The 22,663-nt window shown below is 36.4% G+C and overlaps 1 protein-coding gene across 2 annotated transcripts; it reads left to right on the top strand.

Annotated features, from left to right (window-relative positions):
• The first annotated feature begins 750 nt into the window (after positions 1-750).
• Prp40 (pre-mRNA processing factor 40) lies at positions 751-21,121 on the top strand. Of its 2 annotated transcripts, none has more exons than XM_022079471.2 (15): positions 751-882; positions 1,116-1,392; positions 4,487-4,574; positions 5,374-5,524; positions 5,620-5,813; positions 6,668-6,999; positions 8,374-8,501; positions 9,638-9,898; positions 10,154-10,382; positions 10,819-11,067; positions 12,763-12,983; positions 13,160-13,354; positions 13,999-14,112; positions 15,205-15,393; positions 17,414-21,121. In XM_022079471.2, the coding sequence occupies exons 2-15, from the start codon at positions 1,152-1,154 to the stop codon at positions 17,657-17,659; spliced, it is 2,838 nt and encodes a 945-aa protein (XP_021935163.1). In that variant the 5' UTR covers positions 751-882; positions 1,116-1,151; the 3' UTR covers positions 17,660-21,121. The 2 variants fall into 2 exon arrangements, with proteins under 2 accessions (XP_021935163.1, XP_021935162.1); XM_022079470.2 differs by lacking the exon at positions 751-882 and adding an exon at positions 889-1,030.
• The last annotated feature ends 1,542 nt before the right edge of the window (positions 21,122-22,663 follow it).

Raw genomic sequence — 22,663 nt, 5'->3', positions numbered from 1 at the left:
CCATGTCCTGGATTTCACTTGTGCGAATATGGAGCATAAAATCTGTCCATTCGACAAAGGCAGCAGTTGCTAACGTTATTATTCTCTAAGCTATCGCTAACACTACCGTCGTGTTGTACTGGGGATTTCTGATGGATAGGTGGCAGAACGGTCCAAGTCGAAGTTACGTTGCAACTGACTCAGTTTAGTAGTCTGAGTCTTGACATTTGCATTCTTTCTCTGTCGGACGCCCTCTCCGATGAGAGGTTAGGTCTCGGAAGTTCTTTGTCATAGTTATATGGTATTTACGAGTTTTCATAAAAGTACCAGCCCTCTTCGCTGATGGCAGAAAAGGCACAGATGACGTTATTCTGTGTAGCTAATCTCGTGGTGGGAATAAATGAAGTGTCAAACCATCACGTTGGTATAAACGATTGAAAAAAAATAAACAGTGTAAGAGAGGGGACACCAATGTCATGACGTCCATACCAAATTTGTTCAAATTCTTCGCATGAATACAGACTGATATCAGTGATCAGAGCAACGAAAAGAATACCAGTGGTCACTGTGGAAACAATGCGAAGATAACCGCGCATTCACAGATCATTATGGGGAAAGGCGTCGTTAACGTACCCTTCACGACGCTAAGAACCTATCGCGTTTGTATTGCCAATTTTAGGATAGTAAAAGTAAACTTATGGACAAAATTCGCGGAACCATTCGCGAGCTGTGATGTTGCAGAAAATGTAGTTCGCAAAGTCACCAATAGATGGAAACACGACATCGGCTGTTCATTTCAGTTCAATTTTCGTCCTTCGTGTGGCGACACCTTACTTTCTTCCACCACGGGTGATCCGAGCGCCGTGGTGACAACTGGTATATGTTACTAGGAATTGGTTATCGGTAAGATGTGTACAATGCACAGATTATATAAAACACCGGGTTTATTGTAGAGTTACATGCATGGTAATATGGCAGAGAATGAAACTGCGGTTAGGTGAGGTTATATTTTCGAAGTGAATTTTCATCTAAGTTTTAATTAAATACAATGGTAAGTGTGTTTATAATGTGAGTTCAACATACGGATGTAAACAACCAGTTATTGTATTGATATTTCGGTAATTTGATTATTCAAGGCTGCAAGTAGTGGACAAGGCCCTCCCAATGGCACTATGTCGGGGCCGTATGGCCCTCCTGGTATGGGTGGTACACCTCCTGGGCCAGGCTACACTCCTGTTAATGTTCCACCACCGATGATGCCACCGAGAGGTCCAGGATTCATACCTACTCCAGGAATTCCGATTGGGGCTGGTCCAGGAGATATACGTCTGCCACCGCCGCTCATACCATCATTTAGTGTTCCTCCACCGGGTTTTGGATTCGGAGGACCTCCCGCGCCTCCTAACCACAGTGGTATTGTAATTTGTCGAGTAATATTTATTTATAATTTATGAAAATTACAGGTTAAAAAAATTATGAAAAATTGACTGTTCATTATCAAGGCATATAACTGTTTTCAGCTCCATACAAAATTTTATCCAACATTTTTCTCTCAGGGTCAAGTCCATACTTAGACAAAATTATTGGGATTATCAGTATGGGTTTCGATGCAATAGGTAAACTAGTGGTCACATTTTTTGAATTTGTAAGATGATGATCTCCAGCTGTACAGTCCTGGCTTCTCTCACGGCAGCCCTCCACTGCTGACGATCCCCAGCTCTTGATCTCCATTTATGTATTCCTAACTTTCTAAGATCTTGTTCTACATTATTTATCCATCTTTTCCTTGGGCATCCTCTTTTTCTATCACCTTCCATTTTGGCATTTAAAATTATCTTGTGTTTCTAAGATACTAGAGAAAAATGAGAGTGCAATGAGACTGTACAGAAAGTGTGTGATTCGGTTAGGAGGGAAGTATTGTACATTATTCTTATTGAATTTGGTATACCCATCAAACTAGTTTGGCTTATTGAAATGTTTTTAAACAAAACCTGTAGTAAAGTATGTATAGATAAAAATTTGTCTGACCTGTTTCCTGTTCAAAATGGTTTAAAAGAAAGAGATGCTTTATCACCATTGCTTTTCCACTTTGCTTTAGAATATGCCATTAAGAATGTCAAAAAAAAAGTGGGGCTGAAATAGAATGGGACACTTCAGTATCAGGTCCATGCTGATGATGTAAGTTTATTGGGGGATAACATAAATACCACAAAATAAAACACATAAGTCCTATTTATTTTAATAAGAAGGTTGGTCTTGAAGTAAAAACACAGAAAACTAAGTATATGTTGATGACTTGTTACCGGAATGCATGGGAAAATCATAACATAATTATAGGTAGTGGATCCTTTGAAAATGTGGCAAAGTTCAGATATTTGGGAGTGACAGTAATAAATCAAAACTTGATTTATGAGGAAATTAAGAGCAGGTTAAATTTGGGTAATGCTTGCAGTCATTCAGTTCAGAACCTTTTCTCTTCTTGTGTGATGTCTAAAAACATACAAAACTATATAATTTTGCCTGTTGTATTGTATGGGTGTGAGACTTTGTCTCAGACACTAAGGGAGGATTATAGACTGAGGGTGTTTGAGAACAGGGTGCTGAGGAAAATATTTGGACCTAAGAGGTATGAATTACAAGGAGGCTGGAGAATATTACATAATGAGGAGCTTCATAGGTTGTAGTCCTTGCCAAATATAATTAGACTGATCAAATCAAGGGGGATGATATGAGCAGGGCTTGTAGCCCACATGGGAGATTAGAGAAATGCATACAGAGTTTTGGTGGGCAAACCAGAAGGATAAGAACCATTAGGAAGACCTAGTCATAGGTGGAGGATAATATTGAAGTGGATATTAAGAGAAATAGGATGGGGTGATGTGGGCTAGATTCATCTGGCTCAGGAAAGGGACCAATGTCACTCTCTTGTAAACACAGAAATGAACGTTTGGGTTCCATAAAATGTTAGGTATGTGTTGAGTGGCTGAGTGACTGTTGGCTTCTCAGGAAGGACTTGGCTCCATGGATTAAGTAAGTAAGGAAGCATGTGTATTCATGCATTGGGGCTTTATAAACAGTATCACCTTTGATGACATTGTTGTTCATTCTTACATGGTGGACTTTTGGGTAAAGCTTCAGAACTGAGAGATATGGTTTCTTAGTGACTTGGGGAGTTGATTGATTTTCTGTTTGTTAACTGTAGTTCTTAATATAAGGAAAATAATATTCAAGTGAGTAAATTAATTTAATGTGAACAAACCTTGCTTGTTGTCATATTTGTTGAACAAATATAGAAACCCATTTAAATATATTGTCAGAGTTTTTCTGTTGAAAGTAGAAGCCTGATTGTGTGGTTTAACTGGGCTAAATTTATGTGAGAAAAGGATCTGTAGTGCTTCTGAAATTTTTTTTACGAACTTTGTCATTTGTTACCATATCATATCCTATGGCCATATTATTCTGAAGACATATGAGTCCCAGATACATTGTGTCAGAATATAGGTGCACATTCACTTCTTACAAGCAACCAGTGTTTGTAATAATCCTGAAATAGAGTAAAAAACATGTAAAAATAACCTCATCACTGTTTGCTGTGGCCCAGTTTCTGAAGTGTGGCAACACCTGGCAAGACATGACTGACCTGAGCACAAGCGTTATTGACATTCTTGCAAATTAAACCTTGGAAATCGTTGTTTAGTGAATTTGCTAGCCCTGCTAGGATTTTGATATACACGCATGCGCAAGATTTCGTGGTAAGTGACGACCCATCCTAAAAGCATTCGTTCCACAACCACTGAACGAACAACAGACAACAGGCTTTCATGTGATATGATGGGTACAGCTTTAAGATTAACTCACAGTAGCACAGTGATTTAATGTAGAATATTATCACAACACCCACAGAACACATTAGAGGTACACTCACTACACGCTACTCTTAACTGCTTGATGTTTTCAGTCTGTGTGTAGTAGTAGTGTAAAACTCTGACATATCACACTTCCACCAATAGCAGCCCTCTAGACCACTAGATTCCGCCTGCACCGCCAAAGAAACGACTTCCCCCCGCAGGGCTTTTCTCCTGGTATGTGGACAGTAGTTGTATGCTATATGACACCAAAAGTCAGATATAACTCTCATTTGTAACTTGGTGCATGACTTGACGTACACCACCACTGTGAAATGAATATCATATGTTATGGATGTGTGTTGGGATTCTTCCTTCGATGTATGCTTTACAAGAGTTGTCCATCACAACTAATAAGGTGATATCAGTCTTCCTACTGTAAAGAGATGAATTGTTTTCACTTTAAACACCCTTTTAATGTCTTAACAGATGTTTTCTGCTTGTCAGCATAGAATTCAGTACTAGTCATTGCTCATAATAACCTGTAATTATCTTTATCATTGAATTTTGTAAAGTAATATACACTGCTGTTATAATTAGTAATAATTTTTTATACTTGATTGTAAATGTTTCACTATGGGGTGGTGGTTCTGCCATTTCAGCTGGACCACAGTTGACTGCTGGTGGTACATCAAATTCAGCAGATGCAGCAAATGTTGGTCCTGGAGGATCTGTTGCACCACAGCAAGGGTAGGTATTTATGGATGAAATAATATTTCAGTAGTTTCCTTTCCTATACTGTGTACCAGTATGCCTGCTCTCCTTTAATGTAATAGGCCATATTTAAAACTATATCATCATAGATATAAATAAAGGGCAGTAGATTTCATGTCATTACAAGCCTAAAATAGTGTTTCCCATCCTTCTTTCATTTACTGCTTCAACTTTTGTACTCTTACATAGTTCAGTATTATATACAGACCTATTATTTTTTATCTTTTTCTAGAAGGTTGTATAAAGGTGAAGACATTTACTGTTATTATTATTTTTATTTTTATTGGCTTGGAATTTTTTGTGTGAAATTTGAGGTTCTTGTGGCAGCAAGTATGAAGATGGCTGTCTTTTTTATTATTAATTTTGATATGTACTACTTATTGTAAATACATTTATCTTTAGAAGTGCTGTATTTATTCTAATATAGTAATCAAGTTTTACGAAGTCATCAGATACAAGACACATTCTGTGCTAGTTCCAGTATTATATTTTAACTCTGCATGTTTTGACTTGATACCATTCTTGGAGCAACAGAATACCTGTGAGTTAAGCCATTCATATGCATGGTTACATTCTTGTTTATCATTAGTAAGTATAAAAGGATTAAGCCATAAAGACATCCGTTTCTAACATTTATATCTGAATTCCTATTGGGCTACCTTCTGGAAAATTAAATGTTGTACTGCAACCTAGATTTTTGTATGCTGTTAGTTAAACAATGATTGTTTGCTTTTTGGTACTTCTAGTGTCTGATTTTTTTTCTCCCCCCTTACAGAGATGCTTCGCATATTGGAGATGGTACAGAGGCGAAGAGTCAGTCAGATTGGACAGAGCACAAGGCTCCAGATGGAAGGACCTATTATTATAATTCATTGACAAAGCAGAGTCTGTGGGAGAAGCCAGATGAATTGAAAACTCCAGCTGAGGTATGATTCCATTTATTTCCATGCATAAAAATTGAAATTGTTGTGGTAATAACTATAACACATGATGATCAAATAATCTGATTACTTTCTTTCAGCTTCTCTTGTCACAGTGCCCTTGGAAAGAATATCGATCAGAAAATGGAAAAACTTATTATCACAATGTCAGCACCAAAGAGTCACGATGGACTGTACCTAAAGAATTAGAGGAATTGAAGGCTCAAATTGCAGCAGAAGAAACAGCAGCATCGGCAGCTCCTGGTACTGCATCTGTCCTTCCTCCTGGAAACAGGTGAGACTGTGATGCAGTGTCTGTTTTTATGTCTTTCCCCTTTTCCAAAGAAACTGTGCTTTTTGGCTTTGGATAGGTATATCTGTTGTTGTTCTGTTGCTACTCACTTTTTTTGTTTATGAATTCAAGAGATGGCATGTTAAAACTGATAGTAAAATGTTTCATTTAGGAGACATTATTGTTATTGTTGTTGTTGGGAAGGGGGAGATTGTATTTCTGTGGAACTGCAATTGCAACTGCTAATGAGCCATTGTCCAGCTCCCAGAAACTGAGAAAGGTCTTTGAATGTATATCTGAAAAAGGGATGTTTTAACTCAAATTTTAAGACTTGAACACATTTGATAATGACTGGATTACAAATTTTGACAGTAAGTAATATATTTTTCAGGTCACAGAGAAAATTGAAAAATAAATTATGTTGGAAGAATGAGCTCTGATAGGATCTAGAGAATTAAAAAGCATGATCTGGAGGCAGAATTGTTTCAGAAAAGATGGAAAAATTCTGTTTTGTAATTCCTGCCTCATTTCAAGAAGGCCTGTGAAGGGTGATGGTGGCAGCGGTTATATCAGTAATGAATAAATATGAACTTTACTATGAAGTTTCTTTCAGACATTTCCATGATAATAATATAGAATGGTTTTGCTGTTTATTTAAACCTTTATTACAGAGTGCTGTGAAATATACAGAATGGACATTTGGACCACCTTAATGGAGTGCGGAGTGCCAGATACTGCACATACTTAAGTGCACATTATACATAAAAGTGATCCTATGTTGTAAGGTTAAAATTGTCATCTAAGAGTCTTGTGTCTTTAACAGTTTGTTAATAATTTATTTGTCTGTGTGTTGTAAGTATTTCAGTTCCTATGTCAAGCCCTGTGTTAACTCAGCCCATGCAGATGACTCCATTGTCATCTGTAGTGACATCTGGGCCACCGGTAGCTGGAGTTCCAAGTCAGTTGAGTCCTGGCATCAGTTTACCACCTGTTCCAATTCTTCCTGGAACAGTACCAGTTTCTGCAGGAGCTGTTGCTCCTAGTGCTGCTGCAGTTCCACCTACTCATCAAGGCACTCCACCTCCTTCATCAACAGCAAATAAGAATTCAAATGCATCATCAGCCATGGACCAAGCAATGGCTGCTACCCTAGCAGCAATAAGCATTCCTACACCACCTAGTAAAACAGGTATGTGAACAAGTATGATGAGAAGTTCATTAAAGCAAACAAAATAATAATCACCTTAATTTATTAATATTACACATATGAAAAATGTACTATGTCCTTTGTAATAATGAGTGAATTAAGCTTTCTTTTGTAACTGTTTGCATTAAATGAATTTGGAGTTTTGCTTTGAAAAATATATACAGCTGGCAGTTTGTAAACAAAAATCACTTCTTTTGTACACATAATATGAGAGGTACACATGTGTAACAGAGAGAGAATGTTCTTTAATTGTTGAATGCTTGCTTTTCCATCATATTGCATAAACCAGATCACAACAAGCTAAGTCAAAATCATTAATATTGAGTGCATGGAAAAAAACCTGATGCAACAGAAACTCCAGGTACCTTACTCCCTCCATGTTTTAGGCATTAAGAAATGTCCACCACATTACATCCTGTGGAGTGAAGGAAAAAGCAATTTTCATTTTTCTCCATTCAGGATGTCAACTTGACCACAGTAAAATGTGAGGGTGGTAGTTGCAGATTTTGGTGTTGTCACATCAGAGATGGAAGGAACATGACTCTCTTTTGATAATGCACATGTTTTTGTGATCTCAGGCTGCTGGCTGAACCCAAGATGAATAATGTCATGACAGAGCAGATACTGTCACCAATGGTGAATGCTCAGCCTTAAAACACATATCACAGCAAGGATATTTTCAAATATGTGTTCATTTCATTATGTATTATGTCACCTAAATAGTTAACTGTTTTTAGATTTTGCTTATGTTGGTAAAAAGTGTTGGCCCTAGCTATTTCCAGTGCTTTCATCCGGCGTATTTCCATCGATACAGCTTATCCGAACTGCCACTTCTCACAAATAAAGCTCACTAGCTCCTCTTTGATTACCTCAAACTTCAGTTTGGACCCTCTGAAGGCTCTTTGATTACTTGTAGTCTCCATTAGAAGGTCCTTCTTCTTCCTCCAGTCTCTTATACATGCCTCACTGACATCGAACCTTCTCTCGGCAGTTCAATTTCCAATTTCCTCAGCCACTCGAACTATCTTCAATTTTTCACTTGCAGTGAAAGACTGTAATCTCATACCCTTTGTACTCATTTCTCAAATAGTAACTGAAGCAGGTTTTGGTCAAGCCAGCTTTTAAAGGACAAAGAGGAGGTAGAGACATACAGTTAGGTACACAATGACTCATACTCCTGTAAGCCATGCACCCCATTTTATGGTGTGTGGGGTGCAGGAGTAAATACCTTTTACCTTTTCATTGAAAAGTGAATTTGTTGTGTGTGCCTGTTTTAACTTGATTATATTAAATATAAAATAGGTCATAGTATTTATATTACAAGTACAATTTCAATTGCATGTCTGGGCCTTACAGCTGATGAAGACAGCAGCTCTAATAAGGACTCAGCACCTGGAAGTCGTACCAGCACACCAGAGCCTAAACTTATATTTAAAGACAAGAAGGAGGCCATTGAAGCCTTTAAGGATCTTCTTCGTGAAAGAGTAAGATATTAAAAGTATTTTCTTTCATTTTATATTTCAAGAGAGTGAGTGGAGGAATGGATGGTTACGTTATTAGGTGGATAGATTCGTTGTGTAGATCCTAGTAAGCGGGCTTTGGGACAAGTCAGCATACAGTACCTCACATTCCAAAAATACCTTACATTTTCAAGTTTTTTGTTGTTGTGACATATATTTAACTTTTTCTTTTATATAACCTAGTGGGTTCCCAAGAAATTTACAGGTTACAGGTCAGGAGATGACTTGGAAGACAAAGGGATAGATGGAAAGGTAATGTTGAAATGGATTATAAGTAAATGCTGTGGGAAGGTTTGAATTGGTTTCATCTGGCTCATGATGAGGATTGGTGATGGGTTTTTGTGGTTACATAATGAAGCTGTAGGTCTCATAAAAGGTGGGGAATTTCATGACTAGTCGAATGTGTGTTAGCTCCTCAAGGCAGACTCTGTTCCATGGAGTTCATTAAAAAAAAGGTTTTTTGTGTGTGCATGTATCATCAACATGAATCATTCTTTATTCCATTTTTATGGAATTATATAATTATATTCTACTTAAAAAATCTTATTGCTAGTAATGTTTCTTTGTCTAAGTATTACTCGTAATATTATAATGTTGCGTAAGTTCAGTGAATGGTCTTAAAACTTTGCATACCGTGTAGTGTATTAGAATATGAAATAAACAAACAAACTATAACTATGTCTTAATAGTTTGTTTGTTTGCTTATTTTATATTCAGTGAATAGTGTATTTATAAAATATTAATTTTTGGGAATAATAATACAAATATTTCCATTCTCTGAAAAATTTAGCTGATAACAGTTGGAGGTTAAAGCATGGATGGTAATTGAAAGGATAGTGAATATTGATAAAGATGATATAAATTTTTGAAGAAAAAATTGAGTGTTGGTCTCAGTGAATTTTTAAATACTCATTACAGTGAAAATTATCAGTAATTATTTTGTTTGTACATCAGAGTTTTATAATATTGTGCATTATTAGGTACAATGAAGTTTACATTATTAGTCAAGCCACTCATACTGACATTTTCTCTTGATATGTGATCAAGAGGTTTCTTTCTCTTTTCATTTGGATGATTCAGCAGAATGATTTCCTTTCCAGGATGTACCAAGCAATGTGAGTTGGGAAGCAGCTGTGAAACTGATTTCTTCTGATCCACGCTATCCAACACTACGCAAATTGAATGAGAAGAAGCAAGCATTTAATGCATACAAGACACAAAGACAAAAGGAAGAGAGGGAGGAACAACGCCAAAGAGCAAAAAAAGCTCGGGAAGATCTGGAAGAATTTCTTATGACATCTGACAAGATCACATCTACAACTAAATACTATCGTTGTGAGGACCTTTTTGGAAATATGGATGTGAGTTTGGAGTAGCTTTATGCTGCTGAGAAAGTTACATTTTTTAAATAAGTTTGACTGTTTAATTTAATTGCATTTAGTAACTATGAAAGCCCAAAAACCTTGCATTAAGAAAGTGAAAAATATGTGTACTCTAAAATGGACTTTACCTTTCCACACTTTTTTAGGATGTGGTTATTTAGTTTCTTGGATTGCTAAACCAGTATAAATTGCAACACGTGGATTTTTAAAAAATTTTGTGACCATATTTTGTAGGTATGGAAAAATGTGATAGAAGCTGACCGCAGGGACATTTATGAAGATGTGGTGTTTAGTTTGGCAAAGCGGGAAAAAGAGGAAGCAAAGACAATGAAGAAACGTAACATGAAACAGTTGGCTGAGATTTTAGACGCCATGACCAATATTGGTCATAGGACTACATGGCAGGAGGCTCAGCAGATGTTGTTAGATAACCATGCTTTTGCAGATGATGCCAACTTGTTGGGTACGTAACTTGACTTTGATTTTTTAACTCCTGTTCTTCCACACTTCTTCTTTTCTCAACACTTTCTATTTCCTTGGATAAAGACTTAGTGTGTGTTTTAAAAATATTGAATAAACAGACACACACACACACACACACACACACACAAAGTCTTTGTCCAAGGAAATAGAATGTGTTGAGAAAAGAATATTTTTCCAAGATCACACTCCACTTTGCAAGGTGCAAGAATTGAAATATTATTTAAATAACTGGTTTACTAGGAATTCATTTGAATGGTGTGGAAAATGTTTAATGGGTCCCTCTGTTCAAACATGACACATTTTATTTCTTAACTAGACTTAAATTTTTATCATGTTGCCCATATTAATCTGAGTGTGTATGAATATTCTAAGTGAATTTTATTTTGTGGTTTGATAGTTGTCCGTTTGTCTTACAGGTATGGACAAAGAGGATGCATTGGTAGTGTTTGAGGAACATATCCGGGAACTTGAAAAAGAGGAGGAAGAAGATAAGGAGAGAGAAAAGAAGAGGCTTAAAAGGCAGCATAGGAAGAACAGAGATTCTTTTGTGACACTGCTGGATGAACTTCATGAACAAGGGAAATTAACTTCCATGTCACTGTGGGTAGAACTGTATCCTATCATCTCTGCTGATCTCAGGTTTTCTGCTATGTTAGGCCAGTCAGGTCAGTCTTCAATTTAACTAAGTGTTCTTGCATTACAGCCTGAAGATTACTAACACTAACTGACCTGTGACTGTGAGGTCCATTTGTCATTCAATCTTCATCTTGATCTCCATACTTGTCACATTTGAAGGGGTTTCTATGCCAAATTCAGTATGTTTCTCTTGCTTCTTACATCTGTGCTACATGTACAGCTTAACATACCTTAATTTAACTACTCCAGCAGGGCACCTTACAATTTTCACCACTGTATTCATAGTTACTATCTTAAATCCTATTATTTTTGTCTATAAATAATGTACAGTAATATTTTATCATATATTTCCAAATATTGAGTAGTAATGGTGACTGTCCCTTCATAATTTAGATCTAGTAGTAGATATCCTCAAGGTTTTCTTTCTCTTTGTTTTATTATCTTCTGTCTCTCTCTTCTTGTTATATGTGTTTTGGGATGGGGTCTTCTACAAGTGGATGTCAGGATAATCCTTATTCAAGTCTGCTGATCTGTCACTCTTAATAATCCTTATATGGTTTTGATTTGATAGTACAGTAGGGCACCGCTTATACGGCAGGTTAGGGACCAGACCCCCGCCGTAAAGCGAAAATCGCCGAAAAGCGGATCTTTGCCTTATTTCACTTGCAAATGCATATCAAAGCCTAATAAGATGTTACACTATCATATAGTAAGTGCACAATAGCGCTAGGCCTAAGAAAATGATATGAAAGTTAAATGAATATCAGTAATACACACATTGTCCTCAGCTTATAGTGATTGGTGAATATAAATTTGAAAATTGATATGCTTATAGTAGGAAGGATGAAGGAGATGGCGCATCTTCATCATCTGACTCTTCAACGAATCTTATTCATTTTGGTGATGGTTTGGAAGCCATAGACATGCCTTGTTCACGAAGTTTAATCATCTCTAACTTGGCATTTAAAATAAGAGGCTTACGACTCCTCTTTTTATCGCTACTACCCTTAGACGCCATTGTAATTACACTGTAGTAACACAAAAATATTAGATAAATATACAGTTTGTAATAACTGAAAAATTGCCAGAAATACAGAGAGACGCAGAGCGCACAAAAGCTGTAAACAGACTGAATCAGCGACGAGAAAATGGCGCCGGACACACTTCTCTGACTCAGCTGTTGAGCGCCGTATTAGCGGATCGCCTTAAAGCGGAGCGCCGAAAAGCGGGGCCCTACTGTACATAACTTAAGCAGTTAATAAAGTTTCATTAATTAGTCCGATCAAAAAAAATTCTGGCAGAGTGTCGCAGACGAAACTTTGTGTAGACCTGTAAACACAGTGTTGCATTTAACATCACCACTTGCATGATTCGTTTAAGTTGAATATTTACCAGATTTTATTTTTTATTCTTATTTGAGTGATTATTTTGTTGTAGCAGCATTATGTTTTGTTTCAAGATATAAAACGTTTTCCTTCTGTTATATTTCTGGGGGAATTAAATTCTGAAAGAAAAATTCACATTGGGAGTATTCCATGATAATCTTTTGCTTAACATTCTGCTCAAAACGTGCACTCTTATCCATGAAATGTATTATGCTGATTATCTTGGATGAGATCTGGTGAAATCTGATATTCCAAAGTTATGGGCGAACAGACAGGTATATGCTGTTTTGTATGTAGCTGGTTGAAATAAAATAATTCAGTCTATATTCTTTTGTTTAGGTTCTACACCACTGGATTTATTCAAGTTTTATGTAGAAGATCTGAAATCTCGTTTCCATGATGAAAAGAAAATCATAAAAGAAATACTAAAGGAGAAAGGTTTTGAGGTCCAGGTGAATACTTCTTTTGAAGAATTTGCAACTGTTGTGTGTGAGGACAGGCGATCAGCAACATTGGATGCTGGAAATGTGAAGCTTACTTACAATGCTTTCCTTGAGAAGGTAAAGTTTGTGGTATGACATGTGTCATTTTAAACCTTGCATAAATCATGTAGCAGTACATCAGTCATCTCCCATTACTTTGTTAAATATTAAACTAATATTTAAAAGAAAAATTGTTAGCTTAATTGATAATGCATCTTGAATTTGTGTTTTTCTGAACTTGGTGGTGATTACAGGCAGAGGCTCGTGAGAGGGAACGACTCAAGGAAGAAGCTCGAAGATTAAAGAAACTTGAGGCATCATTCAAATCATTATTAAAGGCTGTCAGTGTAGATTACATGTCAAATTGGGATGATGTCCGAGCCAAATTGGAAGGACAGTCAGCATTTGAAGCAATCACACTAGAGTCAGAACGAGTTAGAATATTTAAGGTACTGGGAAATTTATTTATGGATTTCTTTTAATGTGTAATATTCTACCGGATTAATCCCATAAGTGGTAGTGTAAATTTGGCAGTGGTTTATGTCAACTTAATTATCAGAAAATACAATCTAAAACATTTACTTTTTGAAAACTGACATTTGTAGTGTCAAGCTTTCCTTGCTACTTCCTTTTCTCAGTTTTGAGAGAAGTTTCATCTTCTAAAATTTTCTGTATGTTTTTTAATATACTTATTTTGATAATGAGTAATATGTTACTGGTCTGTTGTCCCTTGGGGTTTCGCTGCACTGTGTACTTGGTTGGGTCTGCTTACAGACTTGTATTGTTCAGGAGGTGTATGGGTCAGTTTGCGTATAGCTGCTCCTGAGGCAGGTTTAGTTTTGAGATTTTTGCTATGTGATACTAGCAAGCACAGATAAGTATAGTGAAACAACAGTAACAATTGTGTTTAATAGTATGTTGGTGCCATATTTTGTGGTAAAAAAAGTTAACATATACTCTCAGATCTGTAGTTGCTCTGCCATTGCATAGAAACTTATTTCACTTCCATCACTGTTCTTATCTTCTGGTTTTTCCCTCTTGTGTCACCTAAGGGCTATTATAAAGTAACAGATCAATTGTTATTATATTGCAGGAATACCAGCATGAAAATGAGGAAGCGTGTAGCCATCATCACTCCCGTTCTAAGAAGTCGAAGAAGAGTAAGAAGCAAAGGAAAAGGTCACGAACACGCTCAAGATCACGATCTGTAAGTCTAAATTGCATGGTGAATTGTGTATTGGGATCACATCAGTAAAGATTACTTGGCCTCTTCCTGTTTTTGCCAGAAAAGTTCTGTATTGGGTTCTGGGACTTTGCATCCTAACCTTACACAGACCCAAAGCCAGGTACTGTAGAGTATCATATTGAAGTTAGGCGTACCATATATTTGTCATGGGGATAATATTTCCTTTCCAACTTCATAAAACATACTTGAAGTAAAATCCTTGTATTCTGAGCCTGTCCCCCCCCCCCTATTTTTAAGCTTCATTTCCATTTTGTACATGTCAACATATAATAAACATAAAGAAAATTGGTTTCACCAAATTGTACTGCATTTGTAAAAGTGTATATATAAAGAGACTGAAAAGTCCAGAGTAGAATGACTTTTTCCTGAATTGAAAAATTGTGGGAATGTGTGTCAGACCTTTTGAATGATATTATTACTTAAATTATCACATTTATACAAATGTAATGTACGTTTCACCCATATTTTTATAAAAGAGGAATATATTACAGTGAAACATGACCTGTAATTGTCATGAAATTTCTGGCCTGCTGGAGTGTTCATTTCTTTTCAGTGATATAAATTTCACTTTCATTATGTTCTTACCACCACATATTAACACAGTTCCCTGTACTTCTGTTTCTTCTTTCTTTTCTCATTGAACTATAAACTTAATTTCTGTCCTGTGACTACATAACATCAGCATTGGTGGTGATTTTGCATTATGCTGTTTATATTCATGTCATACTGGCAATTTTAATGTGGATTGTGTTCTTTTGGGATATGGTGTTGCTGTCTAGCCTTGTAGGTAACCACTTTCAAGATTACACAGCATATAAACTTGGAAGACCACAACTCGCAGTTTAAATCATACATATTTGTGACTACAAAAAGCCTTATGTTATTGCAAAAAAATTTAGGTGTTTGGATTCTAAAGCAGGCATGTTGTGCTGTTGTAAATGTTCTTAATTCATTTCATTATTGGTTAAGTTATTGGAAGCTAGTGATACTGGTCATTAGTTTGTGGTAATGATGGTGATGAAAATTAGAAAACATTTGAAATGTTTTGTTCAGCCTGCTGGGTCAGAATCAGATGATGATCATGGTGGCCACTCTCGTAGCAGGAAGCGAAGGCACCGTACTTCCAGGTCTCCCAGCAACACTAGCAGGGCTGGCTCTGTGGATAGTTCTGATAGCCAGTATTCATCTATGAGGAAGACAAGGCATAAGAAGAGCAAGCGGAAGAAGGCACATTCAAGATCTGTGAGTTATACAACATTTTGTAGGAAGGTCGAAAGTAAGAACTGTTGCTAAAATAAGGGCTGTTTAGGTGTATTTGTTAATCTGTTATGGAGAGGAATGTGTTGGTTCTCTTTCTGAATAAGGCCACTAAAATTCTGTTTCCCTATACTTACGTCCTTTTTAGGCTCTTATTCCGGTGTGTACTGTCTGTCATAATTTTGAATTATGACAACTTGCTGGGTTTCTTCTTTACAGTTTTGATTTTGGAACAGCATTATTGGGCTTGCTGAAGATGTTAATGTGACGTTCATAATATGGAGATCAAATTAACCTTTAATGCATGGACTTACCTCAAGCCTGTACAGCCCTTCAGGTTTGTCTTTTGGGAAATTCACTAGGTGTAAGACTGAGCATGTTGACCTCATGATTAATATTTTGCCTTATGTTAGGATTTTGCTTGGTTTGAATCCCGGAAGGATTTTCATGAATTTTCTTACTAGTGGTGCAGGTGGTACTACTTGTATTAATGATACTTTGTACAACATCAAAACTGTTTTCTACCTCAGTTTAATGAGTCAGGTTCTGAATGTTACCAATATCTGGCATAGTAGATAGCAAAGTAATTTTGAGTTGTATGAATTAACAGTTACGAGTTTCTTGATTTTACTGTGAAAGAAAAAGGCCTTGGAAGCGTGGGATGTATTAACACTGCAAATAAAACCATTTTTCATAAGATAAAAGTAAAATAAGGGTCAACTTCACCATCCAATTGCAAAAACCAGTTACAGAAACAAATCCTACTAGCCAAGTCACATGGTTGCACGGCATGAACTGGACTCGTCTTGTACAGTTGAAGTTTAAGCAGCTTCATCACTTTGGCTACTGATGATTTTGAGATGCTAATCTCTGTGCAAGGAATCTTGAGTGATTCCAGTGGTGTGTGTTTTAATCTAGACCTTGTTTTGTATACTTCTTTGGTAAGCACACAGCATTTTTAGCAGGTTTCTTGTCCAGAATTGACCCAGTAGACCTGACTTTATTAATACATTTGTGGATGCCTCTTGTGCTTGGTACTCTTATTCCACAAATTTACACCATATGATTTATACAGAAAGGCATTCTGTTCATTAGTATATTGAAATGAATCCACATACACACAGTAATAACTTGTACTTAAAATTATTCATTGTCAGGACTTTTTCCATCGTCTGTTCTTTAAAACCACGACGTTTCGGAGGCTGATTCTTTCTCCGTCTTTAGTGTCCATTGACAGAGACTAGCTCTATCTAAGGGACCCAACAGAGTAGATATCTCTCACCTGAAGACGGAGACAGAACTAGCCTCCGAAACGTCGTGGTTTTAAAGAACAGACGATGGAAAAAGTCCTGACAATGAATAATTTTAAGTATAAACTACTGTCATCAAAACCCTTTAGAATTGAGTAATAACTTGTCCTTGACACGATGCTAGACACAGTTGCATTGTTGGTGAATAAGTTTAGAGGTTTTTGCTGTTATTGCTTGGTAGTGAGTCATGCAGTTCCTGCTGGGATTCTGAAGTGACAGTTACATTTAACATTTTCAGTGGATACACTGTATTATAAGTTAAGGTAACAATGAAGTTATGACATACCACCTTTTTACATACTGTGTACCCAGAGATTAAAATGTTGGTTGCATTGTTTTATTCCGAGCTATAGAACGCTGATAATTCTAATAATTTCTAGTCCTGGAAAAAACTCTCCTGCATTTGGAACATGTATATGTATAATTAACATTTGATTCAAAAGGTTTTGAACCACCTGCTGCATGCAGCCAGTTCTTTTCTATTCTTTTCTTTTCAACAATTTTAAATCAACATAATCAACTTGATGCATATGATATCACCATCATCTTATCATGATATTTGATCTGTAAGATTTTCACAGATTTTTTAGTAATTGAGGTTTACCTGTATATGTACATACATGTGCATACTTTACCCTTTATTTTTTTCTCAGAGTTTAGAATATTAACAGACTTGGTGTTATGCTAATTTTCAGCCGGTCTCTCCTCCACCTATTCAGCACTCTAGTGGGTCAGATTCAGGCCACAAGCAGTCTCGCAAACAGCGCTCAGCCAGAGGAAGCCGGTCTGATGAGAACATCTCTCCTCCATCTGCCAACATGGGAGCTCCATTATCTGCCAGCATGAAGGCTGTTGGCAAGTCGGAGGATGGAGAATTGAGTGAAGGAGAACTTGAGAAACGGCGACTGTTACTGTTGCAGCAACTACAGCAAGAGAATTGATATTGTGTTCATTAAGCTAGTGATTGAACTGGAGGTCATGTGTTATTACATTAGATGTCCTTGTATTTTGTATGTCTTTTAGTTTCTACATACCCTGCCTCTACTTACCAAGCACCATTAACAGTGATATGTGTGTTTTGATCAAATTATATTTTGAATTAAATGATCATCAAATTATTTTGTTTAGTTCAGTGAATTCAGACATTTAAAACTTCCTCATTACATTGGTAGTGTTTCTAATTTGAATCTGCTATAAAATAACTTTGGATCATTTTAAATACAGCAGTGTGTAGTCAGTTTTATAGTTTCTGATTTTTTCAGGATCCTCAATTTGTACAACCTCAAAAGTAAAAAATGCAAGATCTCACATTTCTTTGTAATACATTTGAAGTTCATGTCTCTTCAATAAATACACCATTTGTAATTTTGTTAAACCCAGTTTGTGTGAAAGAAATTGATTTTGTTATAAGTCTTCTATGGATAAATCTATATAAGAATATAGCATTGCAGATCTTTTTCTAGTTTGTGTTGTGGAGCCACTTTGCTCTTTGGCGTCGAGACACGTTTAATTTAAAATATTCTGTGTAGCATGAGCTCAGTAAAGTTTCTGACTACATGCAGGATGATTGGAGTTCAATCCCCTCCAGAGGCAGAGTTTTCTCCCTTTGCCACCATTTTCAGACTGGCTGTGGAGCCAATCCACGCTTCTGTTGAATATTAGGGTATCAGGAGTTCTTTCCCCGAGGCTAAAGTGGCTGACTCATCAACTATACCTAATGCCAAAGTTAGGCATGTGTTGGGGTTACCTTGACTCCTTGCCTTCATGGCAGTGCTTTGGGACAGAGACAGTTGCATTTTATGTTGTATGATGTATTTGGAGAAATATGATTGCTGAGAAGTTGTGCAGTAATACTTCCAAAATTGAAGTATATATTATAGTATCAACTTACTATGTTAAAGACAGTCAAATGGTTGTCACAAATACTTTACTGCACTGCAAGTGTAATGCAGTGATGGTCAGTCAGTTCATATAAATGGACTTTATCCATTTAGAGACGTGTGTTCATGTGAAAGTACGCACGTATGAAAGAAAGAGAAAGTAAGACAAGCTGAGAATTATAATTAAAAAATGATAAATTTGTTGACATGTAATAATGATTGATTGTAACATTGCTAGCATCTAAAAACAGTCTTGTATAAGTGCAATTGTTATTTCTAAGTATATATGATAAGAACATTGAAGTGAACACAGATATCTGAGCAGTTTAAAATATTTAACAGTTATGTAACAAAAATTAAACATCATGCAAAAAGGCAACTTTACAGGAAGAACTTTAAAATGTAGCGTGCAGCGGAATGATGTAACTGTAATGATAGCAACTAAGAGCACAACTGTTGACGTGATAGTAAATTGGTCACTCGGCAAATTGGATTCACATATGGATGTTGAACGGTGGTTGCAGATTTTCTGGATTGGAACTCGGGGACACAAAATACTTTGTTGGGTTTAGTTATTATTTTACTGTCATATCAACAGCACTCTTAGTTGCCATCATTGTAGTTACATCACTTCTCCCACTTACTACAACATTTTGTTGAAGTTCTCCATCCAGTGATGTACGTTTTGTTTCTGTGTGCTATTTAGTTTTGTTAAGTGAATATTTGAAACTGCTCAGATCATTTTTGTTTATGCTATATCATATATACCTAGCAACAAAAATTGCAGCGTTGCTGTTATAAAATACGGTTTTCGCTGTGTGTGACTGAAATCCCATCTCATTACTTAGTTCCACAACGGGACACTTACATATGATATATTTGAATTCTTTTGCTTGTTACAGAGAAACATTAATAGATGGCATATTGGCCATAAACTGCAGAAAGTAAGGTGTTATGTGTTATCCTTTGAAAGTAAACGTAGTTTAATGTTTATGCTGTATGAGTTTCTAAGTGCCAATAGTAAACACTTTCGAAGGATAAAGAGTCATTTTGGTGAAGAAATGTAAAAAGGTAATAGACCAGTGGGTTAATAATGCATTATATATTAGTGCATTCTGCATAATTATAAGGTGTACTTGTTGACTTTGTATTTGCCATGTCAGACAGTACTGCCATTATACCCAACATAAGAAGAGGGGCAAGTTTTTATAATCATTTAAACATAACTGATATTAAAATTAGAGAGAGATCCATCACGGCTAGCAGATGGCTTCAAACTGCATCATCAAAGGGGAACAGTTTAGTCAATGAGCAATATATATACAAACATCTCTCTCTAATATAGGATTTGAGACTTTCGCGGCGAGTACAATCAATAAAATCTTCTCAGGCAATCAGCCGCATCAACTGGTTACCGTAGTAAACCGACGTTTCGGGAACCAACTCTGTCCCCATCATCAGGGTTCTGATGTGACTGGATACCTCGGAAGTCGTCTGTGTATATACCTGCTCTGGACCAGTGCTCATGTCCGGACCCAGGCCCAAGGAGCTAGGGGGTGGAGTCAAGTGCTCGGTTTGTTTGGCCCTGCTTTCTACATGAGCACTGGTCCCGAGCAGGTATATACACAGGCAACTTCCGAGGTATCCAGTCACATCAGAACCCTGATGATGGGGACAGAGTTGGTTCCTGAAACGTCGGTTTACTACGGTAACCAGTTGATGCGGCTGATTGCCTGAGAAGATTTTATTGATTGTACTCGCCGCGAAAGTCTCAAATCCTATATTAGAGAGAGATGTTTGTATATATATTGCTCATTGACTAAACTGTTCCCCTTTGATGATGCAGTTTGAAGCCATCTGCTAGCCGTGGCTTAAACTGTAGGAATAAGTGGTAGAACCTTTGTAACACCAGAAACTTGTAACCACCAACATTTAACAGAGGGAAAAGCGATATCATAAGATACTGACCATGTGTCTGAATATGTTATAAATGAAATTATTGGAGTTTAAAATATAAATTTTGATGGCAATATCACCAACAATTCATTCATGAACTTTATGTTATAAACATACTCTAGTTTGAAATATGTTATGTTATTAGGCAGTATTTCTCAGCTTTTGAGAAATTAACCTAAGTGAAAGATGTGGATTTTTTTAAATGAGTTCTATTAAGGCATTAATGTAGCATAAGCCTGGTCAGACAGCTTGGCACTGCTACTGGCTTTCAGTCCTATTACAGGGCGAAAGTGGAAAGTTGTACTCATATTTTAAATTTCATATATTATTCCATTATGATTTTATACATGTGATGGCTCTGATATTCATTGCAAATACATGCAAATCTCTTGTTGCATAACATTTGAAAAGTTGTACTACACAGAGATATAAATTGTCTTTGTATTTTATTTAATGGTATATCAAAACTTTTTCAACACATCTTGCAGGTATTAAGGTGATTTGAGTTTTATGTCATGTGCAGATGTTTTGGGTATAAATTAATAAACTTTAGTTTGAACTTGTAAATTAGGAGTTACACTCAATGACTATAGATGAGCTTTAAATTTAATGGGCAACTTTAGAAGAAAATTTTAATTTTAATTTGAAGAGTATACTTACTGCTAATTTTCCTGACACCCAATATTTTCTGTTTTTGGCAGCAGCCGTCTGGTGCTTGAAGTTACAAAAGCCAACAGCTGAAATTAATGCCAGTATCACAGTCTTCTCCCACTAGTATCTGTAGTTGTGTTGCATGTATTTATGTTGGTGCTCGGTAAGAAGGATTTATGTCATATAATTCTTATTGACTTGAGTCCTACTTAACAAGCACCAAAGATATAAACCATTGACAAATATATATATATATATATATATATATATATATATATATATATATATATATATATATAAAGAGCCGGGATAGCTCAGTCAGTATAGTGACTAGCTACGGGCTGGACGACCGGGGTTCGATCCCCGATGGGGGCAGGATTTTTCCTCTAGCCTCTGCGTCCAGACCGGCTCTGGGGCCCACCCAGCCTCCTCTACAATGGGTACCGGGGTCCTTTCCCGGGGGTAAAGCCGGTCGGGGCGTGATGCTGACCACTCACCCCCATCTAGTGCCGAGGTCAAGGAAGGGAGGAGCTATACCTCCTCTCACCCCAAACGCCTACATGGCGTATAGTGGGACAAACTTTACTTTACTTTACTTTATATATATATATATATATATATATATATATATATATATATATATATGCATATATAGGCATGTTAGAAAACATGTACCTGACCCAATCTAATAATTTGGCTAATGTAGATATAATGGAAACATGACTAAAATAATTTAAACAAACAAGCACTTCTTAAATATTTAAGTATGTAGATGTTCAGGATAATGGAGCTACTTTCTGCAGTGTTATAAGTACCATTTAAAAAAAGACATTGTTTAAAATATGTATGTGAACTTTTTTAATGTCATCTTTTGGAACTAATATAAGTATAGTTGGCAAACCTAATATGTGATGATACTTTTCAAATTCTTATTCTTAAAAGCACAATTTCGTTATTATTGGCTTTTTATATGGAGAAATGGAAAAGTTGTAATCCAGCCACCGTGTAAAGTCTGTATTTATATGGAAGAAACTATTATCACTACCCTTACCTGAGCTGTCATCCTCACCTAACCTAATGCAATAGAGACAGATTAAGGAACCTGCAAGTAAATAGTGCATCATTAGAAGATTTGAAGCTTTCAAGGTGACTGAATACAATAATGTCTTCTCTTATGATCAGCCATGTGAAAATGGTGTACTCCAATGTTTTGAAGCTTGTCTCTGCCTATATCAGCAGGGTTGATGTGTAAACAATTACTGCCTTTTTAATTTGTTTGTGGCTGAAATGAACATTTTGTTACTCTGTTTTAATGGGATATTATGTGCTGCATGCGTAGGTGGTAAGAATGTACAAAGCTGAAATTGTAACTGTTGAATCTAAGGACAAGTCCTTACACATTATTCATGACCCTTTACCCATGTAATTTGAAAGGACATAACCCCCTTAAATTGGAAC

The sequence above is a fragment of the Zootermopsis nevadensis genome, unplaced genomic scaffold, assembly GCF_977971745.1.
Source record: "Zootermopsis nevadensis isolate Lab colony 2312 unplaced genomic scaffold, Znev_1.0 Znev_ptg000018l, whole genome shotgun sequence".
In the NCBI taxonomy this organism is placed as follows: domain Eukaryota; kingdom Metazoa; phylum Arthropoda; class Insecta; order Blattodea; family Termopsidae; genus Zootermopsis; species Zootermopsis nevadensis.
The sequence above is the reverse complement of the archived record's forward strand: the minus strand, read 5'-3'. Positions and strand labels throughout refer to the sequence as shown.